The sequence below is a fragment of the Poromitra crassiceps genome (genome assembly GCF_964638095.1).
Source record: "Poromitra crassiceps genome assembly, chromosome: 3".
In the NCBI taxonomy this organism is placed as follows: Eukaryota; Metazoa; Chordata; class Actinopteri; order Beryciformes; family Melamphaidae; genus Poromitra; species Poromitra crassiceps.
The window spans coordinates 42,889,770-42,914,624 of NC_139625.1; the positions used below are offsets into that span (position 1 = coordinate 42,889,770).

Below are 24,855 nucleotides of genomic sequence, written 5' to 3' on the forward strand. Positions count from 1 at the left end.
CTATATAGGCTACTATGAAGATAAATGGGCGATTTATGTTGTAAACTGTGGGGAAATTGGATTGTGGATAATATTTTGGTCACTGGCACCATCTACTGGCTGAAAATGTAACATAGAAAGAAATAGAATAAAACAGAAGAGAACTAGCTCCCAAATGATGCATAAACTCATAAAAATGCATAAAAAATCAGACATTACTTTACATAGGTCGCACACAGACTCTGTGTGCCTCTCTCCCTCTATGTCTCTCTCCCCCCGCCTCTCTCTCTCTCTCACACACACACACACACACACACACACACACACACACACACACACACACACACACACACACACACACACACACACACACACACACACACACACACACACACACACACACACACAAGCCACTGAATGAGTCACAACATCTGATTGGTGGTCTACAGTCTGTTTCAGTATGGTGGTCAACACACACAGAAACACACACACACACACACACACACACACACACACAGACATGCATACACACACACTCACTCACTGGCGCTGCATACAGACACGCATGTGTAATCTCTGTTGCACACCCAACATATACTCTCTCCTTCTCTGTCTGACACACACACACACACACACACACACACACACACACACACACACACACACACACACACACACACACACACACACACACACACACACACACACACACACACGCACATACACATGTTGCTTTCTCTCTCACACAAACACACTCATTTGTGGACAGTTGATGCCCACCAAAAGCGATACAGGGCGATCTTCTCGCCTTCGCCCTGTCGAGTCCTGCCCCGCTGCTGCAGCTTGGTTGGCTGCTTCAATTGGTCTATTTTGATTTTGGCCCCTCCTCTCGTCTTGTTGTCCGCGTCCTGACGCCAGGTATGGCAGCATGCTTTGCAAGGTGATGAGTGACGGACAGCAGCGACGAGAGGAGGGGCCATTTTGAAATCAACCAATTGAAGACGGAAATACAGCAAGGTAGCCAACCAAGCTGCAGCAGCGGGGCAGGGCTGGCAGGGCGAAGGCGAGTACATTGCCCTCTATCGCTTTCGGTAGGCATGAACCCGGAGATGGAGAGGGAGAGGGAGGGGGGGGGGGGGGGGGGATGATGGGGAGAGAGAGGGGGAGAGAGGGAAGAGAGGAGAGGGAGGGAGAGAGAAGAGAGGAGAGAGGGGTAGAGACAGGAGAGGGAGGCAGAGAGGAGAGGGAGGGAGAGAGGGGGAGACAGAGGAGAGGGAGGGAGAGAGGAGAGGGAGGGAGAGAGAGGAGAGGGAGGGAGAGAGGGAGAGAGAGGAGAGGGAGGGAGAGAGGGAGAGAGAGGAGAGGGAGGGAGAGAGGGGGAGAGAGGGAGGGAGAGAGGGCTCCCTCCCCCAGCAAACATGAGACGTCCACCAGACGTGCAGATCATGTCTATCTTGCGTCGGTCGGTCCAGGACCTTATTTGTATGTCTGTTCGACGTGCAAATCAGGTTCAGTTTATGGAGGTCAAAGTACGACCCCTCTTGCAGGTAGGAATGAAGTCTAATATTTGAACGTCATTTCTTTGGACGTATGCTCGACGTGCAGATCAGGTTCAGTATCTGGACGTCAAAGTATGACCCCTGTTGGATGTAGGAATGAAGTCTAATATTTGAACGTCATTTCTTTGGACGTATGCTCGACGTGCAGATCAGGTTCAGTATCTGGATGTCGAAGTACGACCCCTCTTGGACCTAAATAAGTAGTCTAATATTTGTACGTCATATTTTGGACCTCTGCTCCACGTGCAAAACAGGTTCAGTCTCTGGACGTCAAACTACGACTCCTCTTGGATGTATAAATATAGTTCAATATTTGAACGTCATTTTTTGGACCTCTGCTCCATGTGCAAATCAGGTGCAGTATCTGGACGTCTTTCTACGACCCCTCATGAACGTAGAAATGTAGTTCAGTATATGAACGTCAGGCTAGGAGATTTTTTTGGACGTGTGGATGTGCGAATCAGATTCAGTATCTGGACGTGAAACTACAACCCATCTGGACATAGAAATGCAGTTCAATATTTGACTAGCTGACTGGCTAGGAGAATTTCTGGACGTCTGTGGACATGCAAGACACGTGCAACAAATCAACGTGATTAATAAAATATTTTATATTTGTGATAAAAAATACATAACATGTATAATTTATTAACAGAATATTTATTGTTATTATTGTAGCGAAGGAGCACGAGAGAGTGTGAGTGTGGTGTAGCAATTTTGTGGTGTAGCCACAATTTTCATGGTACCCCCTGGGACTCTGAATACACTTCCTCCCTTCACTTTTACATGACCTGTGTGATCAGGAGGAGGGGTATTATCCTGGTCATGTTGACAGTGCTGGAGAGGCTGCTGAATTTGTGTGGGAGCCTGCAACACAGATGATAAGTTAACAAGAGCAGGGCCATGCCGCACAAACAACTCCCAGTAACCCTCCTTGATAATGTTAATTCTGAGCACACCAGGACCACATTTGAACTTATTTTTAAACTTTTATAAAGAGGTATTCAGAACGTCAACAACAGACGTTGACAAGGCGTCATAAAAAGACGTCCATTCTGGCTCCTCAGTAGACATATTTTAGACGTCTGACAAAGACGTTCTGAAGACATCCTTTGCACGTATCTTCTGACGTCCTGTGGATGTCAAACATTGGAGGTTCAGAAGACGTCATGAAAAGACGTCATAAAAACTTCCAGTCTGGCTCCTCGGTGGAGCTCTTTTGGACGTCCAAAAAATACGTTCGCATTTCCCTCACACACAAACAAACACACACAGTGTGTGATACCTTCTCTTGAGTGCTTTTGACAGACTTGGCAGGGGTGTTATGGTGTAAATATGAAATGAGAGCTGACTAAATCAGATGATAGATGCAATAGATACTGTAGGCTATCTTTTACAACATTACAGCAAATGTTTGTCCCCTAACAAACACATCACTGTGTTTGTCCCGCTCCGCCCCTTAAAGGAGAATTTCTTTTTTCTATAACCTGGACCTTATTTCCAGCTTTAATTAGGATTTTTAACTCACCCTGATACGTTTTGTTTGATATCCATGCACTAAAACGTTAATATGCTTTGAGCTGTGACCTGGAAACGAGGAATACGGGGCATGTGTAATGCGTGTATTTACGTCCTGTAAATAGATTGGATTGCCCTGAGTAGTGACCCCCTTACCCCATACTTCCGCAGCACCTCCCACAGCATGTGCCGGGGAACCTGGTCATAAGCCTTCTCCAAATCCACAAAACACATGTAGACTGGATGGACTCCCAGGCCCCCTCCAGGATGTTCTGTTGTTCCACGACCAGGATGGAATCTGCACTTTTCAAAACATAAAAAATGATGACTAAAACAATGATATGATATTGATAGGATTATGGTTCATAGTCTCTTCACAGTCTATCCAGGTAACAGAAAGCCATAATGAAAAAGGTTGCATATAAAAGGGGGCTTCAATATGCCAGACTGTGATACCATTATGTAATGCCTCTGTATTCTTGCAGTGAATTATTTACAGTAAGCTGCTGGGCTCAGCACTATGAGCTCCCCCACGCCCAGCTCTGTGAGCCCCCCCCCCCCCCACACACACATGCCCAGCTCTGTGAGCCCCCCCCCACACGCCCAGCTCTGTGAGCCCCCCCATGCCACGCTCTGTGAGCACCCCCCCACGCCCAGCTCTGTGAGCCCCCCCCCCATGCCCAGCTCTGTGAGCCCCCCATGCCCAGCTCTGTGAGCCCCCCCCACGTCCAGCTCTGTGAGCACCCCCCCACGTCCAGCTCTGTGAGCCCCCCCCATGCCCAGCTCTGTGAGCCCCCCATGCTCAGCTCTTTGAGCCCCCCCCACGCCCAGCTCTGTGAGCCCCCCATGCCCAGCTCTGTGAGCCCCAACCACACCCTGCTCTGTGAGCACCCCCCCCATGCCCAGCTCTGTGAGCCTCCCCCCCACGCCCAGATCTGTGAGCCCCCCCCCCACGCCCAGCTCTGTGAGCACCCCCCCACGCCCAGCTCTATGAGCCCCCCCACGCTCTGCTCTGTGAGCACCCCCCCGATGCCCAGCTCTATGAGCCCGCCCACGCCCAGCTCTGTGAGCACCCCCCAGCAAAACAAGCTGCTGTCGGGCCCTGCCGGGGCCTCGGCTCCCCGGGGCCCCATTAACCCGTTCAGACCAGGTACTTACAATCCCTGAGGGGCCCCCGAGGGGAGACACTGTTTTCACTCTTTAATTGTCTGTTTTGCTGCTCCTGAAGCGCATGGCACGGTTGCATGTGATTTGTTCCCGGCTGCTTTAAACACCGTCAGTTAGTTTCTTTCATTTGCAGGCGAGTTGATTTAAGGTTCTTGTTTTCGTTGAGGGATGACAGGGATGTTTGTAAAGGTGTCACTTTGAGTTGTGTCATGTGGACCTGCAGTCCCGTCCGTCTCATCTGGGAGAGCGCTGCCTGCTGGAAAGGAGGCTGGTGAGCGTGAGCAGTGTTATCACCCCAGCAAAATGTCAGATTAAAGTTGGGGGGAAAAACTATGGGTTTAAAGATTGTTGTTTATTGCTTATTGTTTATTTGGATCCCAATTGTGGTTGCTAGTCTTCCGGGGTCCATGGACACAAATACACACTGACTGAATTCCCACTATACTTCACAGGTAACCTCGCGTCAGGCTCTCGCAAAGGAGAGAGAGCCTGGTACCCATTACTACAGGCAGGAAGACCTGCCCCGTGTTCCGGTGGTCTTTCCGCTTTGTCCCCCATAGAAGGATGGTTTTATGTGGTGTTAGTTCATTTTATTTTTGTAGCTTCATAGCTAGATAACGCACATCACATTTATTTATGTTACGTTAATTTTTTTTGGGGCCGTTCCTGGCTCTTCTGCCAGAACACCAAATGTGTTTGGATGACGTGGTGCTACACTTTAGTTTTGGCCCCAGACTACTTCACAGTAGAGAGATATCATTATAGACTGATATGATATGGGCATTTGAAGCCAATACTGACAGTGACACTGACACACAATCTGTTATTTTGTGCAGATATTCAATAGCCTATTTGGCCACTGTCATGCCAACAGTTGTTTCCCCAAATAATTTAACATAACATACCCTACTGGTACTTGTATGAAACAACATTTAGCTCACTAAAACTCTATATAATGTATACTATAGGCTACTATTACTACTAGCCTATTGAATACAAATAGGCTATAATATTTTACTACAACAACAACAACAACAACAACAACAACAACAACAACAACAACAACAACAATAATAATAATAATAATAATAATAATAATAATAATAATAATAATAATAAAAAGAAAGAACAGCAAGAAAAATAACACCATACTATGCTACTACTATTTCTACCCTGTGTTAAATCCAATCAAAATGTCTCAAATCAATTCAGTTTAAGGGCTTCCCATATTGATCACTCTAAAACAAATGGCAATCAATCAAACTAGATCATCCATATAGGCTATTGGAGATGGGTTGAGTGGCCAATAGCCAATTATCAGTAAAAAGTCAATATCGGTCTGATTATTGCACCTCATTTTACATAGGCTATGATAAAACTAATTGTAGGCTATTGTAATTTGGAAGTAGAAGAGACTGAGTGACTGACACTGATCTAGGGATAGGGCTATCAAAATATCCAGTATCGGTGCTGCCCTTATACACACATCATGTATTATACATCTATCCATTATTCACGTCATACCATTATTTGGACTACCAAGACAGTGGCGGTGGTACCCCCACGCTGCGCATGCGTCGTGGAGACCCGGGCAGGCAGGCAGCAGGATGCAGCTCGCGTCGCTCAGTGCGCCCCGAGCAGCCAGAGCGCGCGGTTACAATGAGCTGCTCCATCCGGTCTGACAGCCTGCAGCCTCAGCACCACACACACCCACACCCACAGACCAGGACCAGCTCTGCCCCGGCCACCACGCACCATGCCCGGGGGAAAGAGAGGGCTGGTGGCACCGCAGAACACTTTCCTGGAGAACATCGTCCGTCGCCAAAGTGGTAAGTCCGCCCGCGCGTCAGAGGAAGCATGGTTTGTTTTGGGTCGATTCAGAGTCGCTCTGCTGGAATACCATGCGTTTTATCCGCGTGTTTGGGGATGTACAGTAGGCTACTGGACGGAAAAGCCACCTAAAGTCACTTTACCAAAAAGGATTTTGCACCTGTTTAAACTGGAATGATGTGAGATTCAGAATAATCATCACAGTAAGTGGAGTTAAACTGATGTAAGTTCTGGTCAAATTGGTAAGTGGCAATCATTACGCACTCATTTCCCACCACATTTTGCACGGCGTTGGAAATATCCATGCCCCTGCCTGGTAGTGTCATGCAAAGACACCAATTTCAACAACTCCTCGTGCACTTCAAATGAACTGTCAATGACTGATGTTTCCGAGGTAAATTACAGCAAATAGGCCTATTACCCAGCTTCATTTTTTACCCCTGTGGATGGTGAGCTAAACATAGCATTGTTTATAAACAGCACAGCAGTGGGTTATAATTTGTTAAAGCAGGACTAAACCCCAAAACACTTTTTTTCAGCTTTTAACCAATGCCTTTGGGGGTGGTGTGTGAAGAATTCTGGTCAAAATTTCCACATTTGAGACCAAACTGTTACCATTGTACCATTTGTATCATTTTCAGCTGCATAAGTTCCCTCTATGGGTTGAACACTGCTTTTTTTTGTGCCCTCAAATGAATGGGATATTTGGTACATCGTGACGTCACGGTGGGGTTAGCACGTGGGGCACGTGCTAACCCCACCGTGACGTCACTCATGTGAAAAATTGTTTTTTTTCCCATTGATTATTACTGTAGTTCAGGCGGCGCGAGCCCTTTAAGAGCGATGCATCCATGGGTAATGCCTACTGTGGCTAATATTAGCCGCTAGTTAGTTATGTTAGATGGCAGTAAAACGCCACTGAATGACCAAATTGATAGAACTTTTAACCATTTCGAGTAACACTGTTTCCATACGGATCACCAGCGTTAGTTTGTTGTTTATAACGTGGCTATATTCATAACGTTTTCTATCATATCTATCTCGGACACACTGAGAATACTGGGAGGCGGGTCATAGCGTCTCTGTCGATGATTTGATTTGACAGTTCTGGGCACTGGCGTTGGCGTTGGCCAATCCTGGCATGTTCCACCCCCAAATCCATTGTGTTCTGTGTTCTGGCGCAAAGCGAGTGGGTTTCAGGATGAAACAGTCTCGAGCCATTATCGTTAAACTTCCTGGAATGCAAGTTTAACTAAACAGTTACATGTCCTCTGCATTCTACATCAAATGAAGATATTACGGGTTGTTTTATTTTGTATGTTACATACTTATTGGCCAAGATATGTTAGTTTATGGGGGAGGAATTCTGCCAGCTAAAGAAGGGAGTATAGGCGGCCATCTTGCCTGCAGAGTTTTCAAATCAAGCAGCATGCCGTTCTGCCAGAAATCTGGGGGGTTTAGTCCTGCTTTAAGTTTATTTCAGTCATTAACTTGCTGTCTTTATTAGGCTATAGATTGATCCTCAGCAAATGACAGCATGTCCAGTTCAGACAATACGAGTCAGTCTCTGCTGGAATCATGCGTTTTTATTAGGGGTGGGAGAAAAAATCGATTCACCTAAGTATCGCGATTTTTAATGTCACGATTTTTTGGATCGATACTTTATTCAAGAATCGATAATCGCAAAAGCAAAAAAAAAAAAAAAAAAATTTTTTTTTTTTTTTTTTTTTTTTTGGTGCTGCAGTCAGGCCACTCACTGAACAGCAGGTCAGGTGCCGCCTACTGGTTTACTAGTGGTTGTATTACTTTATTAGTTAGTCTGAAGTAATAATTACACTTCAGGGTTAAAGTGGGTGCATCTCATTGTAAAATTGGACTTGGCCCAAATTAGGCTTCAAACGGCCCAAATTGGGCTTCAAACGACCGACATTGAGCTTCAAACGGCCCAAATTTCACGCGCGTCGGCCCATATCGGCCTGGCCTGCTTGGTATCTAATGCCCAGCCTGAATTATGATCCCAGTCCGCCCCTGTTTTTAACTATATCGCCCAGCCCTACTCATGATATACAGTCTCTAGTGTATGATTCAACTTTTCCCATGTTCTAATCTAGTGTAAAAAAGCAAACAAACTGAAAAAAGAAAAGAAAAAAAGAAACAAAAATCGCAATAAATCGTAATATCGAATCGCAATAATCGTAGAATCGCAATACTTAAGAATCGCAATATAAATCGAATCGGCACCCAAGTATCGTGATAGTATCGAATCGGGAGATAAGTGAATCGGCACAGCCCTAGTTTTTATCAGGGATAGGCTATTTAGCCTATGTAGCCTATAGGCCTACTGGAGGGAAAGCTGCTAAACTCACTTTATAGCCTCACCAAACTGATGTAGCCTAATTTATGGGGAAATTGTACGTGCAGTTTTCAAGTGTGTGTCTTTTAAGTGGAAAAACCAACTGATTCGGCTATATGGTCATATTGGTAAGGTGGAATCAGTTTACGCACAGTTTAATTTCCCACCACATCACTCTATATAGTGATTCTCAACCTTTTTACGACTGCAGTCCACATTAGAGGCATTTGGCCCCCATTTGGTGGCATTTTAGTCTCAAATCCGAATCTGATCATATTTTTATTGTCATGATTTTGTCCAGAATCAATGTCTGTAGGCTATAGAGAGAGAACAGAGAAACTGACCAAAACAGTCGTGATACACTCTAAATTCTGTTCACTTCTTAGGCCTGAATGAAATAATTAAGTTTGACAATAGATTGATTTGCTGGGGACCCTCTGGAACCCCCCTCAAGGACCCCCAATGGTCCCTGGACCCCCTTTGAGAACAACTGCTTATGATGTTCCCAATATTTAGCCAGCTTCATTTGTTTTTACTAGGGATGCACCGATTGCCATTTTCTTGGCCGATTCCGATTTCCGATTTTTGAATAGTCTGACTTGCCGATACCGATTTTTGCCGATTCCGAATTGACAGCTTACACAAACGTTTTTGTAACTTTGTTTGAAAATTAAGATTCATAGAACAATTCTTACATCTAATGGGGATCCAAATAAACAAATAAACAATTCTTATCATTTGCATGAAGTAGGACCATCTCACTCAAACACATCTGAAAATAAAAGTGTTCCAGGTTAGGCTACTGGACAGAGCTTTTTTGTGCAAATACAATGAATACAAAAATTAAATTAAATCCAATAGCCTATATCCCACAGCTATCATGCATTTACTTTTCCAAAAGAAAACAGGTGCAACAGAACATCAAAATGATCCATGGACAAGGAGTTTATAGACTGGCTCCAGACCAGTCCTCTTGAGTAGAGGGGAAATGAGTTTATGAGTTACAGTAACGATCTTCAGTCTGAATATCAGGCGGAGTTTACACACAGTCCGAAGTTTGGTATGCGTATTTTTATCTGCCATCCGAAAAAATATCATCACGCCCAGAAAACGTTGTGAGTCCGATGCATTTTTATTATTATGTCCGTCATTCTCATGTCGTTCTATTTGCAATACGAAACAAATAGTCTCTCCTGTATCCACCACGTTGCAACATGACTGACAGGCTGAGGCAGCAGCGCTGATGTGGAATGGAAATGGCAGGTCGGGGAATGGTTATACTGGACACAATGCTCACGTTCACCTCGCCAAGCCGGCTGTGCGCGGTGGCGGGTTGCTGGAGGACCGCTTCCCGGGGAGAGAGAGCAGAGAGAGAGGGGCCAGTGAGGTGAAGCGAGCCGCTCAGACTGGACTCCAGCCGAGCGGGACTCGGCCGCATCTCTGTCTCCACGGCTTATTTTCGACTTGCATGTGTGACAAACTGCGAGCTTTGTCTACTTCACTGACGGTGAAAAAAATCCACAACGAGGAAGGTATGCTGGCGTGTGTGGCGTGGTGGCTGGGTGCCTGTCTCGGTGCTTTGGGGTGCGCGCACGTCATGTGAAAATCGGCTCACAGAATGGGCTATTTAGAGTGACCGGCGCAGATCACCGATCGAGGCCGATCACGTGAAAATCGGCCATTTCCGGTCACGTGCCGATCGATCGGTGCATCCCTAGTTTTTACCCATGTGGATGTTTATTTCGGTCATTGACTTGCTGACTTTATTATAGGCTAAAGGTTGATCCTCAATATGACAGTCAGCTGTCCAGCCAATAAGCAAGTTGAGAATGAGGGGGGGTGGCAGGCAGCCGATTCCGAATTGACAGCTTACACAAACGTTTTTGTAACTTTGTTTGAAAATTAAGATTCATAGAACAATTCTTACATCTAATGGGGATCCAAATAAACAAATAAACAATTCTTATCATTTGCATGAAGTAGGACCATCTCACTCAAACACATCTGAAAATAAAAGTGTTCCAGGTTAGGCTACTGGACAGAGCTTTTTTGTGCAAATACAATGAATACAAAAATTAAATTAAATCCAATAGCCTATATCCCACAGCTATCATGCATTTACTTTTCCAAAAGAAAACAGGTGCAACAGAACATCAAAATGATCCATGGACAAGGAGTTTATAGACTGGCTCCAGACCAGTCCTCTTGAGTAGAGGGGAAATGAGTTTATGAGTTACAGTAACGATCTTCAGTCTGAATATCAGGCGGAGTTTACACACAGTCCGAAGTTTGGTATGCGTATTTTTATCTGCCATCCGAAAAAATATCATCACGCCCAGAAAACGTTGTGAGTCCGATGCATTTTTATTATTATGTCCGTCATTCTCATGTCGTTCTATTTGCAATACGAAACAAATAGTCTCTCCTGTATCCACCACGTTGCAACATGACTGACAGGCTGAGGCAGCAGCGCTGATGTGGAATGGAAATGGCAGGTCGGGGAATGGTTATACTGGACACAATGCTCACGTTCACCTCGCCAAGCCGGCTGTGCGCGGTGGCGGGTTGCTGGAGGACCGCTTCCCGGGGAGAGAGAGCAGAGAGAGAGGGGCCAGTGAGGTGAAGCGAGCCGCTCAGACTGGACTCCAGCCGAGCGGGACTCGGCCGCATCTCTGTCTCCACGGCTTATTTTCGACTTGCATGTGTGACAAACTGCGAGCTTTGTCTACTTCACTGACGGTGAAAAAAATCCACAACGAGGAAGGTATGCTGGCGTGTGTGGCGTGGTGGCTGGGTGCCTGTCTCGGTGCTTTGGGGTGCGCGCACGTCATGTGAAAATCGGCTCACAGAATGGGCTATTTAGAGTGACCGGCGCAGATCACCGATCGAGGCCGATCACGTGAAAATCGGCCATTTCCGGTCACGTGCCGATCGATCGGTGCATCCCTAGTTTTTACCCATGTGGATGTTTATTTCGGTCATTGACTTGCTGACTTTATTATAGGCTAAAGGTTGATCCTCAATATGACAGTCAGCTGTCCAGCCAATAAGCAAGTTGAGAATGAGGGGGGGTGGCAGGCAGCAGACACAACGTAACACATTTTGGTTTTGGCAAAATTTGCGTTAATCATGTTCTATCTATACTAGCGGAATACCCGTCCCTGTGTGACTGACCATTTAATCAGGCCTCACTCACAGAGTTGGGATGCAGTCTCTCTCCCAGAGGGTTTTCATAGTCCTCTTCAGTGGCTGATTACAACTCAGCTCACCTGTGTGCTGCTCCAGAGTTCACTGGCTGATTCAAACTGCGCTCACCTGTGTGCTGCTCCACTGTGGCGCTCTTCACGGTGTTGAATCTGTGTTGACTCATTTTGGCCACTAATTAGGTATTTTTGCCCCTCATTTAGGCCATGTCCACACGGAGCCGGAAGCGATCTTTTTTTTCCGTTTAAGAAAGGTTTTCCATAAACACGGAATCGTTTCAAGAAATGTGTGTATCCACATGAAACCACTGAATACTAGGGATGGGCATTTCTAGCAAAAACACTATTCGAAATTCGCTGGCCAAATTCGAATTTAATTCGAAATTCGAAAATAAAAATAAAAATGTAAAAAAAATTAAAAATGTATTTTTTTTTTTTTTTTTTTTTTTTGTGAGTGAAATGTTGCATTGTCTCCCCTGATTCTAAGTCTACGGCTTTATTAATTAATATAAAAAGCTTCTGCTGTGGATTTTTAGCTCAAACAAGCATTGCACCACTGAAGTAAAGAACATGTTACATGACATTGACATTTTCGAAAATAAAAAACAATTTTGTTTCGAAAATAAAAAACAATTTTGTTTTGACAATCATGAGTGGTTCATTAAATATTTATTAGGCTCAGGTCTGAGTGCCAAAGGGGTGCCAAAGTCACCCCCTCTCCCTCTTCATGGGATTTCATCCGCCATTCATTTTTCCATAAACCTTGCTTAAAATGCTTATAAAAAAATTTTACTTGCTCAAACCAAGCGATTTGACTATACTTAGAATCAGGGGAGACAATGCAACATTTCACTCAATTTTTTTTTTTTTTTTTTTTTTTTTTTTTTTCGAATTTCGAATTTCAATAATAAAAGTCGACCTTGATAATAACAACGATTATTCGAAAATTCGAAATTCGATGCCCATCCCTACTGAATACCACTGAAACCGCTGTAGAATATATGCCAGGCCGGTAAGTGGCGCTGTAACGCTGCCACAAAGTACACCAAAAACAGACAATAAGACAATCTCGTCAATAATGGCATTCAACCACTAGGGGCGCACAGTCTATAATGTGTATCTCACTGTAGCGAGCAGCTTAAACCCTTGGCTTTGCGGGGAGGTTTGCCATGTCGATGAATAAAATGATTAAACCTATACAGGCAAATGCACAGCTGTTCAGCAGGGCTGATGGTCTCCCTGTAGCCTACAATATAGAACGTTAACTATCGGTGACATTCCTGATATCATCCACTTCCATGATCTTTAGACATGTTGCAAACACATCCCAGCGTATTGGCTGCTCCTGCACATCACAGCACAGGCTAAATGATGCAACATAAATATACATTATATAAACTCATGGCATAAATGTGTTTTTATTGAAAAAGTGGCGTCAAGTAAGCTAAAGTCTTGGAGTGGACACGAGTGGACATCACAGTGGAACCGTGTGTGTTCGTCAAACCTCTCACTTCCCTAATCACGTTGTATTTGCGAGGGCTATATATAGGGCAACCCGAGTATGTCGGTTACACTCAGGGTTTACATTTCATTTCATTTCATTTTGTCCAATATTAAAATATTCCAGAATTGCATGTTGTATTAAAAGTAAATATTATTTATATCTAACACGTTAAGCCTGATTTTGTTTGTGTTATTGTAAAAACTTAGCCGCCGCTAAGCCTTCTGGGAAATATCCGATGAAGGGAGGGGAGGGGTGGATGGGAAGAGTCAGCTGTGTGGAGCCCTGAGGATGTTGTACACGCTGTTCTCCGTGTCCACTTGTTGCTGTGGTAATTAGGGATGGGCATTTCTAGCAAAAACACTATTCGAAATTCGCTGGCCAAAGTCGACTTTTAATCGAAATTCGAAAATAAAATAAAAAATGTAAAAAAAAAAAAAATGTAAAAAAAAAATTCAAAATTCAAAATTCAATTTTTTTTTTTTTTTTTTTTTTTGAGTTAAATGTTGCATTGTCTCCCCTGATTCTAAGTATAGTCGAATCGCTTGGTTTGAGCAAGTAAAACAATTTTTATAAGCATTTTAAGCAAGGTTTATGGAAAAATGAATGGCGGATGAAATCCCATGAAGAGGGAGAGGTTGCTTATAAATTTTTTTTTTTTTTTTTTTTCAATAAACGAATTTCGACTTTCAATAATAAAAGTCGACCTTGATAATAACAACGATTATTCGAAAATTCGAAATTCGATGCCCATCCCTAGTGGTAATAGAGGAGCATTATATTTTGCGGCAAGATCCCTAACAGGCTCAGTAGCTGCTGTAGCACGAACGCTAGTGCCATGATTGTTATTGTTGCTGGTGAAGAGAGGTGGGGCTGGCGTCATCGGTTCAGGAAAGATGCGTATGGGTTGTAAACACGGAAATGCAAGGGTGGCGTCTTCAGATTTATTCACTCTGGGACCCGGTTTCAAAAATTAGTGTATACTCCCAGAACGTATACTCCCAGAACGCTGGTTCCGTCTGGACGAAACGTCTATACGAGAAAAAAGTTTAGCATACACCTAAACTCGTCTCCGTGTGGACATGGCCTAAGTCACCCCTAATGACCTAATTAAGAAATTCGGCTCAGTTCGGTCACCCGTAGGGGTGCTCTTTACACTTCATGAAAAATTCAGCCCGATTGCACGTAAAATCACATAGCTGTGGCCGAACACACTTCTGCTCACTCACTCATAGAATAGGTGGATACTGATTGTGGCTCTATCTATGACAGTGGTTCCTAACATGGGGTCCCGGGACCAGCAGGGGTCCTTGAGGGAGTTCCTGGGGGTCCCCAGCAAATTGATGAATTGTTAACATTTACAAGAAGTTTAGCGGGGCGTCCATGTAGTGCAGTGGTAGACTTCCTGCCATGAGGGTCGCAGGTTTGGGGCCCCGTGTTACCTCTGGCTTGGTCGGCATCCATCCATACAGGCACAATTGGCCGTGTCTGTGGGTGGGAAGTTTGTGGGGTATAAGTCCTGGACTGGCCACTGCACTAGTGGTCAGTTGGGGTGCCTGTTCAGTGGGGGAAGGTAATTGGGTGGAATATCGTGATCCTCTCACGGGCATGGCCTGCCCACGTGATACGTCCTGTCCTGAAAATGCTCGCTGTCAGGTAGGGCTGCACAATTAATCGTATTTTTATCGTCATCGCAATATGAACATGCGCAATAAACACATCACAAAGACTGCCTGAAACGCAATGAATAACAAAAGTGGTTTTATTTACATGCATCATGCATTCCCACTCAGCATCTGATCATTTTGTCTTGTGTTGCAAATCCAATGAACAGGACAGCAGAGGGAATTGGCAACAAAGTACAACTGGGAGGAAATAGAAAAAAAAAATCTGATACGAGAAGCAGTTCAGAGCGGAGTGTGGTGTGAATGTAGCTTCCCTCCTCTGCTAAACTCACTGTCGTGTGCAGATCTCTGCAGAATTCTGGACAAAATAACTATCTAATAAAATGATTCTCAGATTTGCGTCTGACAGACAAAATCTCATCAAATGGGGGTTGAGGGCCCCTAATGTGGACTAAATGAAGAGTCCTTGATATGAAAATGTTTGAGACTCACTGATCTATGATAGATATATATCCACACATCTATCCAACCCTCATCTAATCATGCATCTATCATGCATGGAAAGATAGATGGATATGTGTGAATATTATCTCCTACAGTATCTATCAAGTGCTGTCAAATACTGACAACTGTATTTTTGTCCAGAAAAAACATAACAATCAGGTCAACACAGTAGTACAGTACAGTAGTACCAGGCAGTGTTGTAGTCGAGTCACTATGTCTCGAGTCCAAGTGGAGTTTCAAGTCGCTAGTGGTCGAGTCCGAGTCCAAGTCCGAGTCACCTTAGAAGAGTCCAAGTCGAGTCCCCATTACGTGAGTCCGAGTCTGAGTCTGGAATTACTGAACATGAGCGTGAATCCACATGTAGTTGGAACACACGTGCCTGCCCTGGCACGGAATTGAACAACGTCACGGTAACAATATAACTATCAATATCTTATGGCAAATTATTAGGGCCTATTACAAAAAAAAGAGAAAAAGTCTCTATCAATTAACAAGTCCGAGTCCTCATCTCCAACTTCCGAGTCCCAATGCATGAATGCTCGAGTCCAAATCATCAGAACTCAAGTCCAAGTCGAGTCACGAGTCCTGAAAATGTATCCAGGACTTGGACTCGAGAAAGACTCGACTCCAATGCAACACTGGGACCAGGCAAAAAGGAACAAACGCATGAATAATAATATAATAATAATAATAAACTTTATTTATATAGCACTTTTCAAAACACAGTTACAAAGTGCTTTACAATAAAAATAGGCAAGAACATTTAAAATGCACAATGAATAAAACAGGATAAAAACCACATAAACGACCTTAAAAGCCAGAAATCAATCACATTAAGAACAGAAAATAAAATGACCTAAAATGCCCTAAAGCAGTTTTAAACAGGTGGGTTTTTAACAGTGATTTAACAGATGAGTAGTACAAATGTCCAAAAGAAAGAGCTACTCAGGAGGCTCCTCAGTGTGCAATGTGCTGAGAGACTGTTTTGTTATCAGGGTGGAGTTCAGCCCCCTCCACCATCCCCACCCCTCCCATGCCATAAACTGCACCGTGGACTTGGCTGGCACTGACATTGGCCTGAGAAATGTGCGCTCTCCTCTTAGATTGATTGCTTTCGTTTTATCCTCCCCCGAAAAGTCACTGAAGTAATTGGCCAAAATGAAAGTCAGGGATTGAGGGGAAGGGGGGATTGCTGGGTGCGGGGCGAGGAGCTGCAGATTGTTCCAGAAATCTGTGTCTAACATCTCGCTCTCTGCTCACTATATGAAAGCCTAACATCTTGCTCTCTGCTCACTATATGAAAGCCTAACATCTCGCTCTCTGCTCACTATATGAAAGCCTAACATCTCGCTCTCTGCTCACTATATGAAAGCCTAACATCTCGCGCTCTGCTCACTATATGAAAGCCTAACATCTCGCTCTCTGCTCACTATATGAAAGCCTAACATCTCGCTCTCTGCTCACTATATGAAAGCTTAACATCTCGCTCTCTGCTCACTATATGAAAGCCTAACATCTCGCGCTCTGCTCACTATATGAAAGCCTAACATCTCGCTCTCTGCTCACTATATGAAAGCCTAACATCTCGCTCTCTGCTCACTATATGAAAGCTTAACATCTCGCTCTCTGCTCACTATATGAAAGCCTAACATCTCGCTCTCTGCTCACTATATGAAAGCCTAACATCTCGCTCTCTGCTCACTATATGAAAGCTTAACATCTCGCTCTCTGCTCACTATATGAAAGCCTAACATCTCGCTCTCTGCTCACTATATGAAAGCCTAACATCTCGCTCTCTGCTCACTATATGAAAGCCTAACATCTCGCTCTCTGCTCACTATATGAAAGCTTAACATCTCGCTCTCTGCTCACTATATGAAAGCCTAACATCTCGCGCTCTGCTCACTATATGAAAGCCTAACATCTCGCTCTCTGCTCACTATATGAAAGCCTAACATCTCGCGCTCTGCTCACTATATGAAAGCCTAACATCTCGCTCTCTGCTCACTATATGAAAGCCACCGGGATCGTGCCCGTTGCCCCTTGGGGGACTCACGCTAATTGGAGAGTGATTGGTTTAGTTGGTGTTTTTCTGCATGAAGAGTCACATGATGACCTGGAATGTATGGGAGAGCAGAGGTTGAGATTATTGCTGAGATTGCTGTGTTGGTCTCGTGTTGGTCTGGGGCACTGACCTAAATAATATGGACAGAGCTATCCCATTCATCTTTGTCTCATGTTTGGAGTTGAAATGTTGGCCATCACCATCTTGATTTTTCATCAGCAGAGTTGGAGGGAATGGGTTCCTTCCGCACCTCACGTGAGATGGGAGTTTCCCAGAGCCGCAGCTCCGCCTGCTATTGGTCCGTGATCGGCAAGCTGCGCATTCACTGAACAGGCGATCTGTCAATCACCCCCTTTTCTATCATCTATTTCACTCCAAACGGGCAAGTTATATAAAAAATGACCCCCCTACAGTTGTTATGAAACGGTTAAATTAGCAATGGAGGCCATGGCCTCCTCCATGTAATTCCCATCCTGGGAGGTGATATCCACCGAATCTGGTGCATCTCAGACCGGAAGACTAAAGCCTGCTTTATACTCACCATGCCATGAAGGGCGTGGGGGTGGAGCGAGGGCCGCACGCATCAAATGACGTCAAAGCGTTGGGCGTGGGGGTGGGCCCTACCTCCGTAGGGCTGTGTACCTGAAGATTTTTCTCACAGCGCGACCTCCGCACGGCTTCTCTCCAAACATGGATTCTATTGGTTTCAAGCCACTGAGCCCTAGGGATGGGAATTGATAAGATTTTAGCGATTCCGATTCCATTTTCGATTCTGCTTATCGATCCGATTCCTTATCGATTCTCTTATCGATTCTCATTGGGCAAGGGAAAAAAAAAGAGTACAAACGGGTTTATTAACATTAATTTTCTTTTATATTATTATCATTATAATTATGTATTCTTATTCAGCTCTGAGATCAGATTGCTCTTTTCAATCCCATACCAAGCAGGGATCAGTGTGTCTGTTAAACTGGCTCTGTTTGGGGGTTTGTATTTTGGGTTGAGCATCTTTGTCATCTCCCTATAGAAAATATATAGTGGGAATGAATGAAACAGAACTAGTGGTTAGAATGACAACATGCAACTTTGACATTTTACTTTAGCTGGCATGTCTGACAAACTAGTCACTGCTCGGTGACATTCGTTTACCCTCGCCTCGGTCATTTTACTCTTCCCTGCCTGGGTGAATGGAGGGGCTAGAGCTGCACAAGAAGTACTCGCTGCAGCCTCTGACCCAGAGCGACTACCAGCCTCTGAACCAGTCTGACTCTGAACGTCATCATCCTCTAAATTAAATGGATGGAAATGGAGTATTGGTGAAATCTGGTTTACGCAATGAAACAAATGGCACAAACAATAAACACACAATAGACAGGGTCTGGAGGAGCGCTGCTGTTAGCCGCGCTGCTGTTAGCCACGTTATCGTCACTCCGTAGCACATCAGAAACGTGACATTCCTCCAAAATTATTGCATGCTGTGTGGACAAATGTTTCGGCATATTGCTAGTATTTCCCCCCTTTGACGAAATAGAGGTTTTGCAAGCATTGCAAGTGGCACTGTGGTCATCGTGTTGCTTCTGCCTAGACGGTGGCTAGACCGGTGGCTGCGGTCTAAACAAAACAAGGCTGCGTTGCGTGCGTGTCGCAGCGTGTGACGTCATCGCGCATGGAATCGATAGTGGAATTGTTAAGGATTTTGCCTAACGATTCCAAGGAATTGATCCACTGGGACCCAGTTCTCAACAAGAACCGGTTCTCGATTCCCATCCCTACTGAGCCCTGAACACTGTTTTCACCACATTTCTTGACCCATGTGGTAGGCTAAACTTTGATTTGCAACTGTTCGTTTTTAGTAATTTCACCAAGTAAATGTGTTGTGTTGAGAGCATGATTGAGAGAGATTAAAAGCAGCACAGAGTAGGCTATCAGTGCTGAGAACTGAAACGGCTTTCAGTAAAAACAAGTATGGTGATTCATTCATGTGCTGATGTATGGTCGTTTGAGAGTGAAAGCGCACTCAGTACTGCACATAATAGCGTTTCATTGCGACTTTTCACGGGCTGTTCTCACTATTACCATTGTACAATACATGCTGATCACTTGGCTGATCACTTCTGAGTATAAAAGCATCTTCCCCAGCGCGAGGTCCGCACGGTGACTCGCGGAGCTCCACCTCACGGAGCCTGCTCGAGTATAATGAGCCCTTAACAGCAGATAACAGAGAGAATCTCATGTTACACAAGAGGCTACAACTCTGACATTTTGGGACTAATACTCAGAGAGAGAAATGTGGAAGGTATGAGTCTTTTATAGGGTGAGACTAATATATTGTTTTGCTGATATCCTGGGTGGATACTGGCATTTTATTAACTATTGGATATCAGCCAGTCAGTGTTGTCCATGCCAGCTCTGATGTGATGGAGGTTCGTCCAGACCACAGCTGCAGAAAAACTGACATGCCCTTTTATTTTCTTTATACAGTATTCATTTGTTATACTGTATTTAAATTACATTTTACATTTTCGTGGAAAGAAATGTCCATAAGTTACATTTCCGTGGATGGTAGGACCGTACAATGCAGACATTTCTTCCTGGTGATTGGGTTGGAAATAGTCAAACAGTGACACTACAGCATTATCAGCGCAATCCATATAGATGGGTTAGGTAGCGGCCTTTACGAGCCGAAAGGTCCAACCTCACTCTGTTTTGCTGAGAAATCACCTACGTTTGGGATGAAAGAGGAGAGCAGATACGGTGGAGTTGATTGTAGTTTCCTGAGTTGCTTTGTGACTTAGTCAGCTCTTTAACTCTAAAGGGCACACAGGAGGCGGCAGCCTTTATGTTTGAGGACTCAAACCAGGGCTGATGAATCCTATAGTTCCTTTTTTGCTGATCACTTGAGTAATTGGTTGGAAGGGAAGGCAGAGGCCAGATGAGATTGGATGGATGTTGTTTGGGATTGTTCTGCGTTAAGCCCATGGCATACCAATCAAACATTCTACAACAAACACACATGTTTGTTTGGTATGCCATGGCTGTCTGTCCTTGTTTGGAGATGTTTGGTCAGATTCGACTCATGTTCAATCCTTTAGTCGGCAGTTGTTGGATAATATTTGATTGATGTGCCATGGGCTTTAAATTGCATTTGGCTTTAACTAGGGATCTCGCGCGGAGCTTCCACGTAGTTTCCAGTGGCGAACCGTGCCTTCTATAATGTAACCCACCCACCCACGCACGCACACAGGCAATACCCTGGAGGGGAAGGACACCTATGTGAGAATGCTGTTCATGGACTACAGCTCAGCATTCAACACCATAGTACCCTCCAGGCTGGTAAGCAAACTCAAGGATCTGGGACTAAGCACAGCGATGTGTGACTGGATCCTGGACTGTCTAACAGACCGCAGCCAGGTGGTGAAAGTGGGCAACCTCACCTCCTCCCCACTGACCATCAGCATAGGAGCGCCACGGGGGTGCGTCTCCAGCCCCTTCTGGTATGACCTCTACACTAGGGATGGGACAAAATATCGATACTCACGGTATCGCGATATTTCCACTTGCAATACGTTATCGATACACTGGCACCAAGTATCGATATGTTTATTTAACACATTCACTGCCAACAGTTTTTCCAATACTGTAGGTAGCTTCTGCCAAGGGTTTTTTTGAGAATTCTGGCTCATCTTTCAAGAGCTGAGGATTATTTTCTGCTAGGACTTTGTGAACACAAAATATGTCAAAAGAACTAATAGAATGTGTGCTTTCTCTGTCTAAAAGAGTTAGTTTTTATCATGTTCTGTTATGTAGGCATTAGCAGTTGAATACAGCATGGTTTCAGCGTCTGAGAAGGAAAGCTGAGAAAAATGCATTTTTGTGAAATTCGATAGAACAGGCAGAACAGTCACTTTAACCATTTATTTTTGGCATCAGTGAGACATCAGACATCTAAACAATAGTTCTGAACAGTAATTTCCTCAATATAACAGCACCCCCACCCCCCTCTCCTTCAAACTCCTCCCTCCGTGGGTGTGTCTCTGGTGGCTGCAGCGTGTGTCACAGGCGAGTCTCTGCTGCCTGTCTGTGCTGCCTGGCTGCTGGCGGCCGCTCGTCGGGCGAGTCTGGATAGGGCTCGTTCGTTTGTTGTGAGCTGGGATGAAGCTGCGTGCGATTCTGGGCTTTCTGCTGTGTGTTTCAAAGTGTGTTGCACCCAGAGTCTATTTTTGGAATCCCCCACCGTTGTGCGCCAGCTCCCAGCGCGAAAGCGTTTTCGCCAAACCATTTTCATGAGAATGGATTCGTCACGCTTTTTCCTGCTGTTTTTGCTCTGCTTTCTCTAGTCTGGAGAGCACTGTCGCCACTTAGTGGGTCGGTAAAATAGGTTATACACATTCAATAGCTCCCATATTTTTATAGGAGATGTAAAAGGGTTTGATCCACGTCCCACCGGCAGTCAACCGTTGTTGTTTTTTTGACGAGTTAACTCGTCGACGGCAGTGAACGTGTTAAAAAAAAAAAAAAAATAATTTTTTTTAAAGCAGCTACGAGCAACTTTTTCGATTGTTATTAAACAGTATAATTACAATATTGATGCATCACATCTTACCTATAATAGTAGCTGAGACCAAAGCCGTGTGAATCGGAGATTGCTCCCTTAGATGATTATTAAGTATGTGTCTGTCTAAACTCGCGTCAACAGGGGGCTCTCTCTCTCTCTCTCTCTCCTTACCGCCGGACCGGATAAACGCGGAAGTGAAACCCGGAAGTGAAACGCAGCTGCCTGCCTACCCCGTTCGCGCTGCCTAGCAACATAGCATAAACAATGTGAACGCCATGCATACTCTCGCGAACATCTCTCGTTATATTCTAACAGGTTTTTTGGAAGTTATTTTGTGGTTATGGCCGAAGTGGCTGCTGCAAACCGTTTCATTTCACTTCCTGATCTGCCCTGGCTACAGACAGACTAACACTGGCCGATTCACTCGGGGTTCAAGCGAGACTACTCTGCGTTGGTCTCGTCTACTATTAGAGGTAAGATGTGATGCATTGATATTAAATTTAGACTGTTTAATAACAATAGAAAAAGTTGCTCGTAGCTGCTTTAAATAAACAGGCTTAAATATTATGCTGTGTGTGGTAGTTGAAACATAGTTTCAAGTTGACGTTTATTTATGTTTGTAGTTGAAACAAAAACATAAATACTGTAGGCTACATGAATGGAATTGTTTGATCATTTATATCTACTTTTAGAAATTATATAGGTAGGTAGGTTATATAGGTTTTCTTGTTTTAATAATAATAATAAAAAGACTTAATGTGTAACTTTTCCTCCGTGGTATCGAAAATGGTATGACTGAGTGAGTGAACTCTGAGAGAGTTCATGTCAATTCTGCTAATAAATACATAATACCTGCTTCTTGCCTATTAGGGGTATTTTTCTCTCTTCAGTTACACAGATATCGTGATGTATCATAGGTTAAATTTCTTCCAATATATCGATTATCGCAGAATCGCTGTATCGTGATAATGGCTGGGTTTCCCAAAAGCTTCTTAGCGCTAAGAAGCTAATTTAACCCTTCTTAAGGCCCCCTTAAGAAGCAAACGCGTTTCCCAATTGCTTCTTTACGAAGGCATGCGTTTCCCAAAAGCTTCTTAGCGCTAAGAAGCGGATCCACGTTCGGATGGCGGCCGCTCGTCGGGGGAGTCTGGATCGGGCTCGCTCGTTTCTGGGGTTTCGGTTGTGAGCTGGGATGAAACTGCGTCCGATTCTGGGCTTTTTGGGCTTTCTGCTGCGCATTTCAAAGTGTGCTGCACCCAGAGTCTATTTTCGGAGCCCCCCACCGTTGTGCGCCGGCTCCCAGCGCGACAGCGAAAAGCCAAACCATTCTCATGAGAATGGTTTCATCACGGCTTTTTCTGCTGTTTTTACTCAACTTTCTCTAATCTGGAGAGCACTGTTGCCACCTAATGGGTCGGTAAAATAGGTTATACACATTCAACATGCCCCAAAATTTTACAGGAGATGTATTAGGCATTGATCCACGTCCCACCGTCAAAAAACGCAATTGACGACAATCGTCGTCATTGGCACTCTACGTTAGTATTCGAATTGACGACGATTGTCGTCATTGGCACTCAATGAGTTAAGAAGGCGTTTGGGAAACACTTCTTTGGAGCCTTCTTAACTCCTTAAGAAGCTTCTTAACTCTTAAGAAGCTTCTTTGTTGGGAAACTCAGCCAATATCGTTATCGAGGGCCAAGTATCGTGACCATATCGTATCGTGAGTTACTCCACGATTGCCACCCCTACTCTACACCCACGACTGCATGGCGACTCAAACTTCGAACACCATCGTGAAGTTTGCAGACGACACAGCGGTCGTGGGGCGGATCTCCAGCAGCGACGAGACAGCCTACAGAAAGGAGGTGGAGGCCCTGGAACAATGGTGCCAGGACAACCACCTCTCTCTGAACGTCTCCAAGACAAAGGAGGTCATTGTAGACTACAGAAGGGGGGGGGGGGGGGGCGCACACCCCCCAATCACCATCAACGGCACAGTGGTGGAAAGGGTGGACAGCTTCAAGTTCCTGGGAGTCAATATCCACCAGGACCTGACATGGGCCAACCACACCGCCACTGTTGTCAAAAAGGCCCAACTACACAGAAGAAGAAATTCGGGCTAAGGCCAAAAATCCTCAGGGACTTCTACAGAGGCACCATTGAAAGCCTGCTGACTGGCTGCTTCACCACCTGGTACGGGAACTGCACCACCATGGACCGCAGGGCGCTAAGAAGGGTGAGGCGTGCGGCCCAGCACGTAACAGGTTGTGAGCTGCCAGAACTGCAAGATCTGTACAACCAGCGGTGCCTCAGGAGGTCCCTGAAGATCATCAAAGACACAAACCACCCCCACAACAGTCTGTTCTCCCTGCTACCCTCAGGGAGGAGATACAGGGTCCCAAGAGCTCGCACAAATCGCTTGAGGGACAGTTTCTTCTCACATGCCACGATACTCCTTAACATATACAAATAGTGTAGTAGCCGATAGCCGTACTGTACCGCACTGTAGATGCTACCATTATGTATGACTAATGTTCAATAGTATGTTTAATTAGGTATACGCTATTTGCACCTAACAGAATGTTATTATGTTTAATTATGTTTAAAGTATGTTCATGCCATTTGCACTATGGTTGAAATTCAAAGTGCCAATTATGCGAACAGAATCTGGAAAAAAGAGTCTCTCCTACTTTGGTCCCTGGTCGTGGAACGACCTGCAGTCCCGTTTAAAACTGGTCTCTTCCATTCCTCTGTCCAGTTTTAAACATGCTCTATCTGAAGTTCTTACTGCAAGCTGCTCCTGCAGTAATGTCTAGTTTTACTTTGCCCTTTTTGACCTGTTAATTTTGTTTTTAGGCCATATGTTTTTACGTTCTTGATCCTGTGTTATTTATTACCCTTGGATGTGGTATTTTATGATGTATTTGGTTGTCCTTGCTTTTTGAAATGTTTCAGCTCTATAGCCCTGTTTTTATGTTTCCTTTATATGTACT

General features: G+C 44.6%; 1 protein-coding gene across 2 annotated transcripts in view; it reads left to right on the forward strand.

The window, feature by feature from the left end:
• Window positions 1-5,979: 5,979 nt before the first annotated feature.
• Window positions 5,980-24,855, forward strand: part of kcnh5b (potassium voltage-gated channel, subfamily H (eag-related), member 5b) — a gene marked incomplete at both ends in the record, with an annotated part of 453,140 nt that continues 434,264 nt past the window's right edge. For both annotated transcript variants that reach the window (XM_083633600.1, XM_083633601.1), the window contains one exon: window positions 5,980-6,052. In XM_083633600.1, the coding sequence (XP_083489726.1) occupies window positions 5,980-6,052 (73 nt within the window). The remainder of the gene's footprint in view (window positions 6,053-24,855) is intronic.